The following is an 18,959-nucleotide window of genomic DNA, read 5'->3' as shown; positions in this document are numbered from 1 at the left end:
CCTTTCTTCTTCAACTCTTTGTAATACTTCTTCATTGGTGATTTTTTTCAGTCCACTTTATTTTTTCATTCTTCTCCATAACCACATTTCAAATGCCTCCAACATTTTAGCTTCTTTCTTCTTAATTGTCCATGTTTCTGATCCATATAAGGTCATACTCCAAATATTGCACTTAATAAGCCTTTTTCTTTAGATTTTTATTCCTTTTATTAATAAACAAATGTTTCTTGCTATAAAAGGCATAATTTTCCTTTGTTAATTCTTTCTTTTATTTCCATGTCACATTTTCTTGTATTATACTACCAAGGTATTTGTATTATCTCACTTGCTCTACACTTTCTCCATTCATCATCACCTTGATGCTTCCTGGTTTCCTGGAGACTCTCATCACTTTTGTTTTCTTTGCGTTAATTTTCATACCATATTTCTTGCATATATTTTCAAATTTTTGCATTAGGTGCTGTAGTTCATTTCGGTATTAGCTAATATTGCTTGATCATCTGCAAATCTAATATTTTGTATTGTTCTTCCTCCAATAGTGATTCCTCTTTTCTCTTCATCAAATGCTTCTTTTATCAATTCTTCTGCAAATATATTGAAGAGCATCGGTGACAGGCAGCACCTCTGCCAATCAGAAATTTTTTTAGTTTTTCCTACTTTTGTCTTTATATGGCCCTCTGGTTCATATGTGATTCAGCTATTAACCTTTGGTCTCTCCAATCTAAACCTATTTTGCGTAATATTTCCTTCAGATTTCACCATGTCAAATGCTTTTTCAAAGTCGATGAAACATATAAACTTCTTTATTTACTTCTATATTCCTTTCGCATATGGTCCTCATTACTCCAATTGCATTTCTGGTTCCTCTGTCTTTTCTAAATCCAAATTGATCATCTCCCAGAAAATACTCCACTCTATTATACAATCTTTGATTTAATATTCTTAGCAGTACACGCATTTTTGAAAATTATGGAGACAACTACCGTGTTTGAATAAAAACTTTAGTTTAATATAACTAAAATCTACATTTTAGAAAGGAAGGATTCTTCTTAAAAGAAAGGATTCTTAGCAGTACTTTGGAGGCATGCGAAAGTATGCTTATAGTTCTGTAGTCACTGCAACTGCACTTAGCAGGATTGCTTTTCTTTTCAATCGGTATAAGAACACTCTGTGAAATCTTTAGGCCATACTCCTGTTTTGTAAATGAGGTTGCTGAGTTTCCATGTTTCTGTTATACCTTTTGTTCTTCAGTTGTTTTAGGATTTCACTAGGTATTCCATCCACTCTTTCCACTTTTTAATTCCTTAATTGCTGTTTCTACTTCTCTCTTTAGTATTTCAGGATCTCTTTCTTCTGTTGAGATTTCATTTTGCTCTTCCAATTCAATTTTTGTTGATCTTTAATTTTTTGCATAAAGTTCTTCGATGTATTCCTTCCATTTTTCACCCTGTATTTCAATATCATAAATCAGTTTTCCTTATCTTCTAATGACAGATTTCTTATGCTTTTTTTAATATTTATAATTTCTTTTGCTTTTTCACATATTTTATCATATCGCCCCCTTTTTTCCATTTCTTCAGTTTCTTTACATTCTGTTTTTAACCGTTCCTCTCTTGCTTTATCAGTTTCTCTTCTTATTTCATTATTTAATACTTTGTATTTTCTTCTTCCCTCTTCAGTGTTTACATTTTTCCATCTTCGTCTTTCTTCCATTTTTCTTATCATTTCATTTGTAATCCATGGCTTTTTAATTCTTTTCCCTTCCACAAAATCTATCTCTTCAGCAGCTGTTTCATATATCAAGTTTTTCAGTTGATTCCATTTTGCATTAACGTCCATAGTTTCTTCAGATATATTCTCTTTGTTCTGTATTTTATTTTCCAGTTCTTCTCTGAATTTCCTACCTGCATCTCCTTTGAGTTTTTCTAGGTTCCACCTTTTCTTGCTTTTACCTTTTGTTTATTTTCTTATATTGTATTCTTAATTCCATAACAAGCAAATTATGGTCTGAGTCAATATCAGCTCCTGGATATGTTGATATCCTTTTTACATTGTTTCTATACCTGTTTTGTATTAACATATAATCAATGAAACTATGGATGTTAATGCAAAATGGAATCAACTGAAAAACTTGATATATGAAACAGCTGCTGAAGAGATAGATTTTGTGGAAGGGAAAAGAATTAAAAAGCCATGGATTACAAATGAAATGATAAGAAAAATGGAAGAAAGACGAAGATGGAAAAATGTAAACACTGAAGAGGGAAGAAGAAAATACAAAGTATTAAATAATGAACTGAGAAGAGAAACCAATAAAGCAAGAGAGGAAAGGTTATTGACATCGACTGGGTTTATATAAACCGAATTTATTTGATACTAAGTAGAAATACCAACAAGTTTTGCCAACTTAGCTGTTTGGCTTCTTCAAGGTGAAAAATAATAGATACAACTACTTAAAAACTAAAATTGTTCATGAAGGAAAGAACCGAATAAAATTGTGTTTTGTAAAAAATACAGTTTTATTCGGTTCTTTCCTTCATGAACAATTTTAGTGTTTAAGTTGTATCTATTATTTTTCACCTTGAAGAAGCCAAACAGCTAAGTTGGCGAAACTTGTTGGTATTTCTACTTAGTATCAAATAAATTCGGCCTATATAAACTCAGTTGATGTCAACCTTTTCCATAATTCATATGGTCAAAAAATAACATTAAATCATTATAAATATTAAATGTCTTGAAGAAAGATGAAAATGCCATTATTGAAAACTTATGGAATTCATTAAACCATAATCCTTCAGTAATGGCTTATGAAATTCAATAACATTTGTAAGATAAAACCAAGATAATGTTTTTACTACATATTATGTTGTCTAATATCAAAGTATTAATGAAATAAAAAAAAATAAAAAAACCAATTGCAGTTAATGTTACATAAGTGGGAAACATAAGAACTCTAGTCTTGAAGCAGTGCATGCACCACATAGCCCTGAAAGATGTTGATGATTGGCATCACCTTGTACTGTTTGACAGAGAAACTTTTCATCTAATTGAGATATTAGAGCAGTATGCGGTGGCCTTGGCTGCTTCACTAAATGTATTCTATAATCTTATGTGTAGATCAGTATTTCCCAACGTTTTTTGGATCATGCCCCACCTCAATGCCTCAAGGATTTTGATTCCCCCCCCTTGCCGACAATGGTGAGTGTTTTGAGTATATCAGTGATGAGGTGATGAATACATCATTTTCTAATTGCCCCCCCCCCTGTGGGGTGTACGCTCCACATTGAGAAACACTGCTGTAATGGAGATTTTGGGAAGCAGTTAAGAACACCAAACAAACCCATGAATGAGTATCTTGGCTGCACTGTGCACATCTGTATAATCTTAACTAATTTCTTATGGTGGAATAACTTTTTGGGATCTCGTTTAGCATAAATGAGATGTGAAGTTGGTGAAATTATCTTGGTTTTACCTTTCAAATACTGAATGTTGTAAAGCCTTAAAAATGTTAAATGGGATGAAATGGTAATCAGTATGTAAAGTATGCGTTATTCTCAATTAGAATGACTAACTCTAATGTGATCTATCTCTGCAGTTGTTTAAACTTATGATCAGAATGCAAGCTAGCTAAATATAACAAAGCAATATTGTTTGAATTTGCATATATAAATTTTTAGATATAGTGTAAGAAATCTATTCTATTAAAAGTAAATTATCTTTTGAAATATTAAATTTGTTTTACTAGATTATATGAACTAATACATTTCATTTAGGAAATGGGAAAAAACTTTTTTTTTTTTTTTTTTTTAGCCCATCTAAAACTCCTTATGGCAAATCTGTTCAGTTAAACCCTGCAAATGAAGATCATTATCTTACATATCCTTATCCATTTGGTTTGGATCCAGTAAGTAATCTAACTTGATTCAACTGTTACTTAAATATCAGCTGTTACAGTGTTTATATTATGGATTATAATTATGAATCTTAGCTTTTTCTGTATGTGTCTATATGTTATTAGATGTGTCTTCAGGATATTTTTGAATCATTAATGAATGAGAGCACATAGGGGCATGCCAATAGTGTTCGGCGCCTGTGTTCAAAACTTTAGTTGGTGCCCCTATCCCCCCCCACCCCTCCAATAAAAAATCACTTTAAAAAACATTTTTTTAAGTATTTCCTCCTCTTTTGTACCTTTACTATTCTGGTGCCTGTGTGCATCGCACATATGGCCGGCGAGCCCCTGAGAGCACACTAAGTTTGTATCTTATGTTTGCCAAAAAATAGGAAATGCATGTAATTTACTTCTTTTTTTTTTTATCTATACATGTGCTTTTTGCCTTGTTTTAAATTCTCTGGAGCTGTTATATTTACAAGAGTTTCATTGAAAATAATTAACTTTTAAAAGCATTTTAATATCTGAGAGCTGCAAATGACTTTATTTTTAGGTTGGATATTAATGTACTAAATCCAGTCAGCAGTTCCTGCTACATACACATTGAAGCATTCAGTTGCATTTGCTAAAGGAGTGTATGTTTATTAAAACAGTAACATGTTAGCTCACCTGCTATCAACTCTGCTTTGACATTGCCTAGTTAAAGTCATGTAAAAATTGTACAAAGCAAAAAGCTGATATATTTTGCTCACAGAATGTTGTGCTGAACATGCAGTGACCCAACTCATCCAAATACAAATACAACCATACAGATATACAGTATGGTTGTATTTGAAGCTCTTTGTTGGATGCAATCCTCATTTTCAGTACTGGAGAATTATGCTTTGGATTAGTCCTTGCAAGTTTCATAGGATTTCCTGTGCCTCCATAGTTTAATCAACTTTTATAAGTACTTTTCAATTTCAGGTGAGTGAGCTGGTTTTAGATATCAATGACAATGATTTTTTTTTTACTTTCTGTCTCTCTCTAACAATGGTGACTTGAGGGTATGACTGACCATAAAATAGACTCTACCAGTGAAAAGTTGCAAACAAGGTCCAACTAGTGTAGATCGTAGTATTAGTAATAGGTAGACTTAGATGCAAGATAGTATATAAGTTAAAATAAGCTAGGTAAAGAAAGATCCTATAGAAAGCTCACTTTTATCTGATACTGAATTTGCCAAGCACATGGTCAGTGGCAGCCCTGACCTGTTGTTGGCAAAGTGTCACACTCCACCATAATGGCTGACATTATTGAGGCCATGCTTGGCTAGATGTATGGCCATGTCAGTCTTCATGTATATTGAGAACTTGAACACTTTTAGGCTCTTAATGTGGGATGGTGACCAAATACCTCTAAGTCGGAATCCTGTCTAGCTGATGCGATGATACTGTTTGTGCTTTGAAAAGCACTGCTAGCTGGTGTTGTTTTCATCTGTTACATTGTGATAGCTCTGGCAATGAAGCCACTAGAATGGAAGCATCAAGGCAGCCATTGAGACTGTGCAGTCACTGCTTTCTACGCTGCACCACTGAGTTGTGACATGTGGGCACCAAATCATCTGCAGCCAACTTAGGTACTGGTCTGGGTGTCATGCTTAGAAGAGCAGCCACCATGCTGCCATCTGTTATGATTCATCCTATGACTGAGGATGAGTCAGATTCTCTTGAGTCCACCAACTCAAGATTTTGGCTTACACAAACTGGCCAGAGAATGTGAGCAGTTGATAAGCCTTAATACAGTCTTGACATATTACTACTTAACATGGCAGCCATAGAGTTTACATATTGCAAGAAGCAGGAAGAGTAGTCCAAAATGTTTATGTGGAACTTGGTTTCATATTGACTGATCCCATTGTAAATCACAGGAAGGAGATCCACACTGATGTCTTCAGTGAACATGAGCAATTATCAATCATAACCTTCAAAAACTGGAGTGAATGTTATACAACTCCTTGTTTATAGGACTTCTCTCCATTGTTCCATGGTCTACTCACAAACTGCACTACTGCATATGAAGGAGAAAAAAGGGGAAAAAAAAAAACTACTTAACAATACAAAAACACTTATCACATCAGAGTAAACACATGTACACAACAAATGGACAATTACATGAAGCAAGAATTGAAATTCACTATCAAAAAGCTAATGCTTTTCACACTTCTGAAAATTTTTTTTTCTCTCCCCATTTAATTATACAGTAAATTATAAGAGATATGAAATTCTTGTTTTAATCAACCATAAGTAAACAAAATTTGCATGTGAAGTATCTTCATTACTAAGCTGTTGGTATATTAGAGGCTGACTTCATTTCAGTTGCATTAGTATTTCTACACAGCACACTTCCTTTCATAAGTTGTGCATTATGGAAAGAGTCATTTCCTATACAGAGACCTCAATAAAGAAACTTTTCAAAATTAACAGTTATTTTCCTATGATAAAATGTACATCAACAAAAGAAAATAACGGATTCCTTTCATTTCATCATGCACTTATAAAATGATTCTTAGCCTTTCCTATTTATAGGAAACTTACATTTACTAGTACATTCTTTAAGATTCGGTATGAAAAATCTGTCACAGAAATTCAGGATTATGACCTTTACCCACAATGCACATGCAATTTGCTCTTCTGAAGATTATCTGATAAGAACTGTATTATGTTAAGGGATAACATGATACTTAGTCGGTTGCTTAGGATCAAAGCTAGATAACTGGAAGTCAGCCTTCAAGTAAACTATAAGGAATGCAAAGAATCAACCTGGGCATATGATTCATTGTTCACTTTCACTTTTTCATAGTTCACTTATTAGATATTCGGCTGAATACTGAATGAATGAGTATAGGCTGGCGATTTGGAACTTAGCCAACCAATTATATTCTGCATTGGCTTGAACTACAACCAAATATGAGCAAATATCCATTTATACGGAATAAAAGAAGAGAAATTATTCAAAATGCTAAGCTAGCAGTATACAAGTGTGTTCAAACCAATTTGAACTGATTGGTTAAAATTAGTTAGTTTGAAACATTGATAAGAAATAAAACAGTTAATCAAAGTAGAGAATAAAAAGAGAAATTATTCAAAATGCTAAGCTAGCAGTATACAAGTGTGTTCAAACCAATTTGAACTGATTGGTTAAAATTAGTTAGTTTGAAACATTGATAAGAAATAAAACAGTTAATCAAAGTAGAGAATAAAAAGAGAAATTATTCAAAATGCTAAGCTAGCAGTATACAAGTGTGTTCAAACCGATTTGAACTGATTGGTTAAAATTAGTTAGTTTGAAACATTGATAAGAAATAAAACAGTTAATCAAAGTAGAGAATATAGATGCAAGGTTTCTTATAAAACAAACGGGAGAGTGAACAGATGACATCACTGGCAGTATCATTAAAATGAAGATATTAGAGAAACTTGATATTGTTAGTAAGCCCTGCAGCAAGCCTGGCTTGCTGCCGTGCTAGTATAATGTATGTGTGGGTCCATTATCCTGGTGCATTTCCGAGACTGCATTTATTGCTTACCTGATAGTGGGCATCCTGTCTGATTCAGTGGTGGATGGGGATCTCCAGTTTGGGAATCAAAATATTCTTTGGACATGAATCTTTCATTCTCAGATTTTTCACAGATCCCACCCAAGTACAGGTACCGTAGCTATGTCATCTAATAACAGAAATCTTCTCATATACTATAAAATGATAAGCTGAAATTGGGAACAGATGTGACATCGGCTTGAAACGGATGTAGGCTGTAACGTTTTTGTGTAAAGTTATTTGAAACGTTTTGAAACTTAGGGGGGCTACCCTGAGTGTCGAGTCATCGGGATTCAAGGAGAACCGGCCTACCAGCCCGGAACACGGGGGGTTGGGCGCCATAGCCTTCAGGGGGAAGAGCCCTCTAGTAAGAAATAAAGACATGACAAATATATTGCTTCTTATCATCCATGCAACAAGTGAAAAGCCAATAGGAAAAAGGTCACAATTCTTTATTCATATGGAATAAAGATTGAATCTCCATGACATTCTATACAAGAAGATATGTCCAGAGTTTAAAGATCAAGGAGTGACAGATATGAGACACATTAGTTATCAGTGGCAGGAGGTATTACAAATAAATTATGAAGGATAAAGCCTGAAAGCTGATCCACAGTTTTGTGAGGAAGGACAGTACTCTGCACTTATCTTTCTTTTTTGACAGACCTTGCACTATGCAAATTACTAAACTTTTGGAAGTGGGGTGGGGACCCTACACAAAAACCTTATCATTTAGCATTAGCAGTTCAGTTGCAGTTTAATTGCCAATTGTTCTTCATTCAGAATGCTAAAAATGTGCTTTAGGTTTGCAGTCTTTCGTGGATGGGGGGGGGGATTTGGATAAAAGGGCAAAGCTAATAATGGTAAGTACCTGCTGGATTTCTTTTCAGCACTTGGGCTGGTTTATTACTAACACCATGTTCCAACATAAAGATATGCACAGATCACATGATGCTGAGAAGACAGGAAATTATTTTAAAAAAACTGAAAGTATTTGAAAACAAGAACCAAATCTTGGAGCTTCGGTGGCAGACTGAAGCACACATTGATTTGGCAAGGAGACATGTGGTGAAGTTGTCTAAAAAAAAGGGGGGGAAATCAGACTTAATGGTGTAAGTTAAAGAGGTAGTTTAGAATCCTTTTCTTCATGCTTCGTGTACTTGTTTGTTACATCATATAAAAACCTGGTATGAACGGAAATTTAAAGAAGCCTGTGAATTTTTGATAACCCACCCTAATCTTAACAATAATGGTGGCATAAAAATCCAAAAAATTTGGATGGCACACATTCAGCCCACTTAGTTTCCAGCAAACCCTGATTTTAGTACTAAGCAGTTTTTTCAGCTTTTATTGGCCACTATCCTACCAATTGGTTGTAATTTATATGGATACTTGTATAAGTAATCTTTTATTTTTATCTATTATTTATAATTTTTTTCCTTTTTGTAAACATGTTGCTCTCCAGCTTAATTTAATTTTCTAACCTAATAGATAATAATAATAGGACTCTAGCTTTGATGTAGTAAGGTTTTTTTTTTTTTTTTCCCCTCACCAAAGGTCAGGCCAATAATTGTAATGGTTGGTCAGTAACTTTAGCATGCCATGTTGATTGTAGTGCAGCTTGTTTCTTTGTATATATATGTGTATACTCCAGGTGATGACCTTAATGTGAAGGTCAAAATGTCGAGTGTTTATTTTGGTTTATATTAAACTAAAGTTTTACTCTAATACAGTAAGTTGTTTCCATAAGTTTTATAATGTAGGTAGTCTTAGAAAAGAAAGTGTATTATCAAAAGTTTTTTAACATATAAGCTAGCTCGTGTTCTGAGAAAATAGAGAAAAATTTGCCAAAGTCATGGGAAAACTGGTGAGAATATAGAGCACAATATCAGGAAAGCGATAAAATGTTCAAGGCATTTTGAAAATGCTTAAATATGGAGGAAAGACATAAAAACTGAAGATTTTTTAAATGTAGTCATTACTTTGATTGTTAAAACAGTAGTCCGAAATATTCATGAGGAATGCAATCAGTATTACAGAGAAACTGTACACAGTTTTACTGTAGCTGTATTGCATAATTCAAAATGCATGGTCAGAAGGTCAAATTCTAAATGACTGAAGTGAAGCTCTCAAGTCCCTTTCTATAAAAAGGGAAATAAAGCTGAATGGAAAAATTACAAAATTTTTCCTAGTGAGTACAGTCAACTTTCACTATAACAAATTCTGCTGGTAACAAACTCAATCACTGACTATACCAAACTATTGAAAAGTCTGGAATAGTCTTATACAATGCTTTGCTAAAAGAAATTTATTATAACAAGTTATTAACAACTGTAGTAACAACTGTTCTTGTGCTACAAGTTTGCTGTAATGAGAGATGACTGTATTTTTTAGATAAGATTTATCTAAGCATGTTTGAAGAGGCTTTGGAAGAGAAACTTTGAAGAACGAGCTGAGTTCAGACCAGATAAAAGGGATGTTAAGGATTGATTTTTACTTTAAGACAAATAGTTAGGAAATCATGAAAGTATATTAGAATACATATTTCTTTTGCAAAACTGGATAGGGTGTCAAGAGAAAAGCCGTTGAAAACACTACAGTTATTGTGCAACTGGGACATTATACAAGCTACAAGTCAGCAATTAAAATTGAAGGAGGAGGGAAAAGATGGTTTGATATAATATCAGGTGTAAGAAAGGAGTGCGCACTACTCCTCTGTGATTCATCTACAGTATATAGAATTGCATTATGAAGAAAAGGCTTTAAATGTGATGTTTCAGCATTGGAGATGCTAATTTACTTTACTTTATTTAGATATTATACACTCCAGTGCAGCTGCTTAATAAATCCAATACAGGATCATTAACTTCCTGTATGCCAAATCCACATTCAAATATAACGGCCATCATCATCACCTCTTCTCTTGCAAATGTGCTACAGGATTTCAGTAACTCAAATCCATCACTAAGCACTACAAAAAAGGTTCTTACAGCAAACACAGCCCATTTTATCTGCACTCTCCGATGCAGTAAAAAATTCACCCCAGATTCTCTGAAGATTATTGCTTGGAATGCAAACAGTCTCAAAAATAAAATACTAGAAATAGAAGAATTCAATGACAGATATAATCCAGATATATTACTAATTAATGAAACTCACCTGAGACCTGCTGACAATCCCAAATTCAAAGGATACCAACTTTACAGGAATGATAGGCTTGAATACAGAGGTGGTGGTGGTATAGCCATTCTCATCAAAAATCACATCAACCACCCTGTAGCCAACCATTAATCTTGAAATCACAGGTATCAATGTCATCACTAACTCTGTCAGAAACCTAAAAGTCTATGCTGCTTACAACCCACCATCAAAAATATTGCTGACCTCAGATCTGGATGCCATCCTCGGAATTAAAGTAACAGTCATTATCGCTGGAGATTTAAATGCGAAACATCATGCCTGGAGTAGTAGGTCTATAAATAGGAATGGCCGCATCCTCTTTAACTACACAAGCTCCAATTGCGCAGCTGTGGCCAGCCCCTCAGTGCCAACTCACCACAGTCTGATTGGTTCCACCGACGTTGTGGATATAGTCATCCTCCAGAATGTGTTATCATCAGACTACAACCCTATTCTGCTCCAACTGGGTTATCAAAGGGGATTTCTCCCATCGCCTCACACCTTCATTCCTTGGAAAAAATTATCAAAAATGCTTCCAAACTACATTGACCCTGTCCCTCATATTAATTCCAAGGAAGAAATCGAATCTGCGGTCAATAAACTTACTACTCAAATCAACGCAGCCATAGCATCTATCACCTCAAATTCAACTGTCTCTAAGCCTAAATGACTACCAGATAACATAATGAACTATTTAAATTAACGGGATATTTAATCCCACATTATTTCAAAGCTGAATAAGAAACTCTAAGATAGAAATCAAAGAGTTTCATGCCGAATATAGCAAGCTATAAAAGTTCGCGAGTACAAGCGTAAGCAAATACCTGGATAGTACAATACCGGGCAACTCGCAGTAAAGGTGGATAAAGCTAGGATCACTATTCTTAGTATTAACCCTAATGTAAAACTCATCCCCTGGGAGATTTATGTTGTTTTACATTAAGGGAGATGGGTCACTACCCAGACCGGTTTTAACCTTTATTGAGGTCTCATCAGTGAGTAGGTAGACCAATAAATACCAAGATTGTAGTGATAATAGCTTTAATACTTTACAGTACAAGTTGTTAAAGAGGTGCACATATAAATTAATGAAATAAAGAGCCAAAGAGCTAAAGGCTTCACTTCTGCAATGTAAAAATTATTTAAATTAAGGGGATATTTAATCCCACATTATTTCAAAGCCAAATAAGAAACTCTAAGATAGAAATCGGAGTTTAATGCTGAATATAGCAAGCTATAAAAGTTCAGTGAGTCCAAGCGTAAGCAAATACCTGGGTAGTGCAATACCGGGCAACTTGCAGTCAAGGTGGATAATGAACTTAATTAGGGAAAAAAATAAAGTAAGAAAAAGATACCCTAACACCAGGCCACCACAAGACAAAAAATTTCTCAACAAAAATGAACATTGCAGTGAGAGAGATGCACTTAAAGCCCACAGAAACAAACTATGGGAAGACAAATTAGCCTCCATATCACCTGGTGATCATACCATCTGGAAGTTGCTGAGAAATAACAAAAACAAATCTCTTCCCCCTCTCAAATCTGATCTGGACATTGTTAACACAGATGCAGAAAAAGCAGAAACTGTACCTAAAAATTTAGAAAAACAGTGCAGCCCTTCATACGATAATCTAAATTTCAATTATATTTATAAAATCCACCGCCACTTCAGATATGTAATGAAACAGTCCGATACCTGTACCAGCCAACTCACCCCTACTTCTCCAGCAGAAATTTATGACATTATGCAGAATTTAAAGAATAAATAAGCTCCTGGGCCTGATGGCATATCCAACAAAGTTATTAAACTGCTACCCGAAAAAGGCCATTGTACATCTTACAACAATAATAAATGTTATGTTCAGATTCAAGTACTTTTCCTCTGCATGGAAGTTGCAGACGTGTTTCCTATTTATAAGCCTGCAAGGATCCTCAGCAGCCTCATCCCATAAGTCTGATTTCTAATTTGGGCAAAATTGCAGAAAAAGCTATCCTTTCCAGAATTCAAATTTTAGTAAAAAAGTTAAACATCCTTCCTGCTGAACAATTTGGTTTTTGCCAGTTTCACAGCACCACTCAACAAATCCATAGACTAATTGAGTTCATTACCACAAGTTACAATTTTCACCAATACACTGGAGCAGTTTTTCTTGACTTAGAAAAGGCATTTGACAAGCTATAGCACTTTAAACTGCTATACAAGTTGATTTTAGCTGGCATTCCATTGGACCTTGTCCACCTTGTAAAGTCATTTCTTAGTGACAGAAGAATGCAAGTCAAACTAAATGACATATTATCTACCCAGCAACGAATCTTGGCACTAGTGCCTCAAGGGTCCCTCCTGGCACCGATACTTTTCTCGATTTACATGGTGGACATACTGCCCAATCCAATGTCATCTATCATTGCCCTCTACATGGATGACACAGCTATACTAGCCAGATCTATTAAACCGCATCTTGTCACCAAAAAACTGCAAGAAAACTAGAGCATTGGTTCTTGGGAGATTGCAAGTAAACCCTCAGAAGAGTATCGCCATGCTTTTCACTAAAAATTCAATATCTCCCAAAGACTACATCTTCCTATTTAATACCAAGATTCCCTGGAGAGCAGATGCCAAATATCTTGGTGTACTGCTGGACAGAAAACTAACCTTCAGTCCACACACAAAAGCCTCATGTACAAAGGCATCAAAAATCAATACCAGGTACACAGATTTACCCTCTTATCAATAGGAATAGTAAGCTGGAATACCCAAAATGGAATCCCCAGCCTGGAGCCACACCTCAAGCACAAATATCCTCAAACTGCAGAGAGTGCAAAACAAATGCCTACGTATGATATTAAATGCACCATGGTATATCAGAAATGTCCAACTTCACTGGGATACAAATATCCCCTACATCTACTCTTTCCTGTAATCTTTAGCAATAAAGTTCTTCTCGGCATCATCGGCATCATCATCATCCAAATGAATTAGTACAACAAGCAACAAATTATGATGAACCAAATTTCTCCAAATATAGGAGACCTAAGGCCATCCTAATTCCTAACGAAGATCTTTAACTCGTACCCACCTGGGCAGAGCACTTGGCTCATAAACTTTCTCCTACACAGTAACCTTATCAGATAACAGGGATTATAAAAGCATTTTTGCTTCACCCTTAAAAACAGTAACGTCTTGCATCAACTTCCTGATATGTACCTTCAAGGAGTGTACAAAACTATCTTAATGCTACATGAAATATTTACATTATTTATTTTCTGTCAACAAAATTTCATAAAGTACAAAACTGAATTGAGCATGAAATATTCAAGAATATGGGAAAACATCAACTGTATACTCGATGGAGTACCTATCGAACAATAAAATATTTCGCCTATCTTCATTCAGTTTTCCTGAATGAAGAAGGTTAATTAAATATGAAAATCAACAGAATAAGCAGTAGCAGTGCAATGGAGAGTTAAATGAATAAATTTATATGGAATAACAAATGTATGGATGTTAGAGTTTGGTTAGAAATAAGATGATCCAAGAAAAATCATGGAATGAATTGATGGCCTCAATGGCAGAATTATATTAAAATGAAGATATTAGGAAGGAAGACCAGGATCTAGGTGAGCTGATGCAGTTAGAAGCCTTAGACTTGAAGTGTGAGATCTAACAGTATAAGAGTGTTTGCAAATGCAATAATTTGGAAAAAAAATAGTAATAATATAAACTTATAAGTGCTAACATAGTACACTATGTCCCAAACCTAAAGCCGAACACTATTTCTTAAGATTACAGCTACAAATTTAGATGAATCAGCTTGTGACAATTTATGTAATGACAGTTTCGAGTAGAATGCAAATGCGCATTCAAATTTTGAGTGTATTTTCGGTTATAATTTCTTGACATCTTTAATTTATAGTGTAACCAAGTGAAAAAACTGTCAACATCTATTGATTATCCAGAGTATTTTAGTAATAAGGTGTGACACCTTTTGACTACTTGTATATGGAAATTGACTTTGGTATTACTTCAACCTTGGTATCACTTTTGGGTCTGGCTCTTCAACCTTGGTATCACTTTTGGGTCTGGTAAAGTAGCCCAATCATGAAGTTACTTCATCTGCAAACTATGCTTACACTTGGATAAAGGATGAAACCAAGAATATAATTTCTTGGCATCTAATTTATAGGATAAAAGGCAAAAGGCCTAAGCAGATTTGCACTAAGCAAATTTGTTTGAAGGAAGCTTTATTCATGAAGGAATAAAGTTGCAAACTTCATGTCTTTGTAATGTCTCAAACACATCTTGTTGATTTCATGCATGGAAAATGGGCTTGAAGAAAGCTGCAGAACTACTGATATTGCCAGAGTTTGGAATCTTGCATAGTGTTGTAGCCAGGCAACATTCAAACCAATGGAATGTGTTTCAGACATTTGCCAAGAGATCACCCTCACTCTACCGTGGAGCATAAAGGCAGTATTTTGGTTATAACAGCAAAACATAATCGACACACCACGGTAGGTCAGCTTGCTAGTTGGCTCCATTCAAGCACAGATACACAGATATCTCAACAAACTGTAGCAAGATGTCTGTGACAAGTAGGCCTGTAGTCTGTGTCTTTTATCCACAGTTCATCGTAGAGCGTGTTTTCAGTGTTGTTGTATCCATAAAGATTGGAAAATACACCAATAGGCTAATGTACTCTTTACAGATGAGAGTAGTTTGTCTTTCCTTCAATTCTAGATGACATGATCTGGCATGAAAGTGGTACTTACCATTACAAGAATGTTCTTGAAAGGGATACATATAGCAGCACTGGGGTGATAGTGTAGTGGAGGCATTATGCTTAGTGGAAACACTGAGCTACAAGTGCTGGAAAAAAGGGACTCTGACTGGTGAATGATATTGCAAAGAAGTTCTTAGTCATGTTTGATTGTTCCATGGGATGTAGGTAAAGAATTGATTTTTATGTATGACAGTGTCACACCACATCATACACAAAGCGTGGAGATACTTCTGGAGACTGATGTTAATCAGATTGAGCGGCCAGCATGCTCCCCAGATATCAATCCCATAGAACATGTTAAGGACACAACAAGGAGATGCATTGCTGCTCAAAATTCCCCTCCAGAAAACAAACAAGGCCTTATTCTTTGCTCTGAAGGAGTGAGCCAGTTTGCTTCAAGAACTCCTGAATCACTTGGTGCTAAGCATGGTATGACATTTCATTGTTCCATGGGGTGTAGGTAAAGAATTGATTTGGATATATTCCATACTGAAATGTGTCTCCACATAGTTTTCTGTACATCCTTAGGAAATTTGTAACATTTTTATATAATATAATTTATTAGTATGCTAACAGTTAATTTATGTCTGCATTTGATTGTAGTCATGAAAGTTTTTCATATATAGATAAAAATGTAGTTCATCCTTTTCTTTTGGACACCATTGTATTTGTCATCTCATATATCATCAGATGAAGGATACTGTGATGTATTCTGTGTGCATGAAACAATGAAATTTCCTTTTAAAACATTTATAATTGATGTATAGGATTTATTAAACAAAAAAATGCTCATTTTAAATAAAGTATCCTTTCAACATTATTTAAAACTAATGATATATACTGTATGTGTGCCTAGCAAACCATGATATAGAATAAATCTAATTCACCTGCTTCAGAAGATAGAGATGAAGTATACTAAAATATTTTCTAACAGCAAGGCAGATCAAAACCAGCTAGCAAAGAATAATTGATTAATTTGGCTGCTCATTTCAGAAATGTATAGTTGAATTACTAAATTCTTCTCTACATTTCATCATTTATTAGAATGAGAGGATTTTCCTTCCCCACTTCAGGAGATAATTGTAGGCATTGAAACATTAAGAGAATGAGAGTAATCCAGCTACCTATTTCTAAATATCTAATTATGGTTATAGCTCTATGTTTTTAGTATTTTGTTGTAACTTACTACCTTCTTGAATATCATATTATACAATAAAATACTAAAAATATAGAGCTATAACCATAATTAGATATTTAGAAATAGGTAGCTGGATTACTCTCATTCTCTTAATGTTTCAATGTCCACAATTATTTCCTGAAGTCTGGAAGGAAAATCCTCTCATGCTAATAAATGATGAAATATAGGGAAGAATTTAGTAATTCAACTATACATTTCTGAATTGAGCAGCCAAAATAATTGATTATTTTTGCTGTCAAATTAACATACTAGTAATGGTTATACAGAACTTATGCTATATAATCATCGTTAGTATGTTAATTTGACTAACATATCTCACTATAGTGCATTGTGAATGGAGAACCTATAGAACTTAGGCACACGATTATTAGTGATGATGGTAAATTAAATATGGAAATAATCAACAAAGCTGGTATGTTAGTAAGTCAACTGAATAAATTTATATGGAATAAGAGAGAAATTAGGCAAAACACTAAATTAGCTGTATAAAACAGTGTTCAAGCCAATTTTAACTTATGGATCTGAGAGCCGAGTTAGAAATAAAACACTTTCCCAAAGACTAGAGACCGCAGAGATGGCTTCAATGGCAATATCATATTAGAAACGAGGATGATAGGAAAGAACTTGATATTGTTAGCATCGAGGAATGTATTAGCAGAGCTAATCTTAGTTGGAATTGGAGAGGAAAGATAAGCAAAACCAGTGTTCTCTTCCAGTATGGCAGGAAAAAGATCCAGAGGAAGACCAAGATATAGGTGGATTTATAAAGTAAAAAGTGCTTCAAAAGACAGAAAAATAGGATCTGATAATGTTGGAGTCTCAACAGGTAACAGATTAATTTGAAGGAAACTTGTAGATAGGAAGTTAGTAAAGATGTTTTTCATGTAGTACTATCATATCCTGTACACCCCTTGAGAGTACATGTCAGGAATTTGATCATGATGATACCCTCACTATAGTATATAATGAAGTTTTGATAAATAGAAAATAATTGCAAATTAATGAAGCGAGATCAGTTTAAAACAAACAAAAAAAAAAAACCCCAATAAACTCAGTTGACTCTAACTATAGCAAACTCTGAGAGCCATAGCAAATTTCTTTAGAATAGCATTGTATCTACAGAACTTTAGTCAGGATTTTTGATAGTCATCATCATCAAATTCCTGCCATGTACCCTCAAGGGGTGTACAGGATATGATAGTACTACATGAAAAAAATTTACATCATTACTAACTTCCTATCTATAATTTTCCTCCAAATCAGTCTGTTACTTGTCAAGACTCCAACATTATCAGATCTTATATTTCTATCGTCTAAGGCACATTGTACCGTATCAATCCACCTATATCTTGGTCTTCCTCTGGGTCGTTTTCCTGCAAACCTGGCAGAGAACACTTGTTTTGCTAATCTTTCTTCACCCATTCTGTTTAGGTGACCATACCACCTGAGATTAACTCTGCTAAAATCTAAACTATTTTTGATAGTTTGTAGTGAATATAGGTGTTTCTCATAAAGTAGATTTTGAAAGTTTTTTCCCACTTGGTTAGACTATAATAAATTTAGTTTAATCCTTTATCGAAGTGTAAGCAAACAGTTTGCACCTGAAGTATCTTCAGGACTGAGACAACTCGTGGTAAAGGTGAACCAAGTTCTCATCACTCCTTTTCTTAGTATCTCCCATAATGTAAAGCACATCTCCTTGCAGACATGTATAATGCTATGCATTGAGGGAAGGACCACTACCCAGACCAGTTTCGACCTTTATTGAAGTCTCGTCAGTGGGATACAGACCCATAGGTGGTGATACTAAGGTGGAAGCAATTGAGAAGTCATATTTATACGAGTTGCCAAAAAGTCTCACACCTTATTATTAAATTACTCTGGATTTAGAGAAAGATGTTGGAAGTTTTCCCCTGCTTGGTTAGACTATAATAACCTTAGTTTAATCCTTTATACAAGTGTAAGCAAACAAAGTTTGTGCCTGAACATCTTTCAACACCTTTCTCTAAATCCAGAGTAATTTAATAATAAGGTGAGATACCTTTTGGCAACTCATATAGATAAATATGACTTCTCCATTGCTTCCACTTTAGTATCACCACCTCTGGGTCTGGCTCCCACTGACGAGACTTCAATAAAGATCGAAACTGGTCTGGGTAGTGGCCCTTCCCTTAATGCATAGCATTATACATGTCCGCAAGGAGATGTGCTTTGCATTATGGGAGATACTAAAACAAGGAGTGATGACAGCTGGTCCACCTTTACCACGCGTTGCCTCAGTCCTTAAGATACTTTAGGCGCAAACTTTGTTTGCTTACACTTGGATAAAGA

General features: G+C 34.7%; 1 protein-coding gene across 1 annotated transcript in view; it reads left to right on the top strand.

Moving 5' to 3' along the window:
* The window catches only part of Vha100-1 (V-type ATPase subunit a family protein Vha100-1), a 233,903-nt gene that overhangs the window by 149,248 nt on the left and 65,696 nt on the right, over positions 1 to 18,959 (top strand). Inside the window, exon 13 of the mRNA XM_090412379.1 lies at positions 3,811 to 3,904. Coding sequence (XP_090268505.1) covers positions 3,811 to 3,904 — 94 coding nt within the window. The remainder of the gene's footprint in view (positions 1 to 3,810; positions 3,905 to 18,959) is intronic.

Source organism: Typopeltis vanoorti, chromosome 22 (assembly GCF_054136105.1).
Source record: "Typopeltis vanoorti isolate ZY-2024b chromosome 22, IOZ_Tvanoo_1.0, whole genome shotgun sequence".
In the NCBI taxonomy this organism is placed as follows: Eukaryota; Metazoa; Arthropoda; class Arachnida; order Uropygi; family Thelyphonidae; genus Typopeltis; species Typopeltis vanoorti.
Note: the sequence above shows the minus strand (reverse complement) of the source record. Positions and strands in the feature narration are given on the sequence as shown.